At 51.9% G+C, this 1,854-nt stretch overlaps 1 protein-coding gene across 1 annotated transcript; it reads left to right on the forward strand.

The window, feature by feature from the left end:
• Nucleotides 1-276: 276 nt before the first annotated feature.
• LOC126504012 (olfactory receptor 10T2-like) lies at nt 277-1,384 on the forward strand. Its single transcript, XM_050145993.1, has 2 exons — nt 277-300; nt 431-1,384. The coding sequence occupies exons 1-2, from the start codon at nt 277-279 to the stop codon at nt 1,382-1,384; spliced, it is 978 nt and encodes a 325-aa protein (XP_050001950.1).
• Nucleotides 1,385-1,854: the final 470 nt, after the last annotated feature.

Raw genomic sequence — 1,854 nt, forward strand, 5'->3', positions numbered from 1 at the left:
GGCCTAAGCATCCAGTCTTATCCTCTGGAAAAGCAGGAAGTCTTCTTGACCATTGAGCTTTCTCTCCAGGCCCTGCTTCGTAAATCCTCTTCCTCCTCTCCTCCTCCTCCTCCTCTTCTTATTTTTACTGAGACAGGGTTTCTCTCTGGAGTCCTAGCTGTCCTGGAACTCACTCTGTAGTCCAGCTTGGCCTTGAACTCAGAGAGACATTTGCCTCCCAAGTGCTGGGCTTAAAGGGATGCACCTCCACCATCTGGCTAATTCTTATCTTCTTACATGTTGAGACACCTGGCTGACTGGGTAATAACTGCTCATTCATTTCTGAGTCCCTCTGTCCTGTCTGCACATCAGTGATGATTCTCCTACCCCCACCTGAGACCTAGCCAAGCCTCATGACCTGCATTGTCCCAGTGATCCTATCTCCTCCCAGGCTCCTGAGAAGCAGCAGGACAATGGGACCCGGCTGGTGACAGAGTTCGTGCTGGTGGGATTCTCCAACCTCCCAGAACTGAGGCCCACTCTCTTCACCTTGTTCCTCCTCACCTACCTGGTCACACTCAGTGGCAACGCCACCATCATCACCATCATCCAGGTGGACCGCACCCTCCACACTCCCATGTATCGCTTCCTGGCTGTGCTCTCCCTCTCTGAGACCTGCTACACGCTGATCACCATCCCCAATATGCTGGCCCATCTGCTGATGGAGAGCCAGGCCATCTCCATCGCGGGCTGTCGGGCCCAGATGTTCTTCTTCCTGGGCTTGGGATGCATCAACTGTTTCCTCCTCACACTGATGGGTTACGACAGGTACGTGGCCATCTGTCACCCCTTGCGCTACTCTGTGATCATGAGTCCCACCGTTTGCCTATGTCTGGGAGCCTTGATTTTCTGCTCTGGTTTCTCTGTGGCCGTGGTTGAAACCTGCATGATCTTCTCCTCGCCTTTCTGCGGCACGGGCCGCGTAGAACACTTCTTCTGTGACATCGCGCCTGTGCTGAAGCTCAGCTGTGCAGAGAGCACGCACAAGGCGCTCGGCATCTTCTTTCTGAGCATCCTCGTGGTGCTGTTCTCTTTCCTCCTCATCCTCCTCTCCTACGCCTTCATCGTGGCAGCCATCCTGAGGATCCCTTCGGCCGCGGGCCGGAGCAAAGCCTTCTCCACCTGCGCGGCCCACCTCACTGTAGTCATCGTGCATTTTGGCTGTGCCTCCATCATCTACCTGCGGCCAGACTCTGGGGCCAACCCCTCCCAGGACCGCCTGGTGGCGGTGTTCTACACGGTGGTGACTCCATTGCTGAACCCTGTGGTCTATACCCTGAGGAACAAGGAGGTGAGGGTGGCCCTGAGGAAGAGTCTGGCCCGGGGCTTTGGAGTACTTAAATAAGAACTTGTATTCGCGCATAAACCTCTCTAATAATTAATACAGGTATATTTTTAAAAAGACCTTGCTTTGCAATGTTCACATTATCCTATGCTTTCCTGAACACGTTTCCCTTGAACTCTATTTCCAGGAAACCAGGAGGCAATTCTATGCCAGGTGAAGTAGCCCTTGTTGTCAATCAGTGCCTGAGATAATCTAACCACAATAAAGGATGCTTTTCCTTTTTCCTGGCTTCCTTGACTTGACTTGGTACAATGTGGTCCGCAGTGCCTAGTGCTCACCAGTGGAGGGCGCCAAGGCTGGGCAGAGAGCAGTTTTTTTCTTCTCTTTAAAGTTTTAAAAATTAAATCTGTAGTTTCTTAATTTTTTTTCATGTGATATGTTTTGACCATATTCTTTCTCTTCCCTGATCCTCCTCACCTCCTTACCCACTTAACCTAGTGCTAGTATGTCATTCCACACGCCCCCCCCAA

This window comes from Alexandromys fortis, unplaced genomic scaffold (genome assembly GCF_014885135.2).
Source record: "Alexandromys fortis isolate MF-2015 unplaced genomic scaffold, M_Fortis_MF-2015_v1.1 scaffold_42, whole genome shotgun sequence".
In the NCBI taxonomy this organism is placed as follows: Eukaryota; Metazoa; Chordata; class Mammalia; order Rodentia; family Cricetidae; genus Alexandromys; species Alexandromys fortis.

Coding starts and splice junctions, on each gene's coding strand:
- LOC126504012 (XM_050145993.1), top strand. CDS start 277: ATGTTGAGACACCTGGCTGACTGG. Junction 301..430: donor TGAGACACCTGGCTGACTGG/GTAATAACTGCT, acceptor ATCTCCTCCCAG/GCTCCTGAGAAGCAGCAGGA.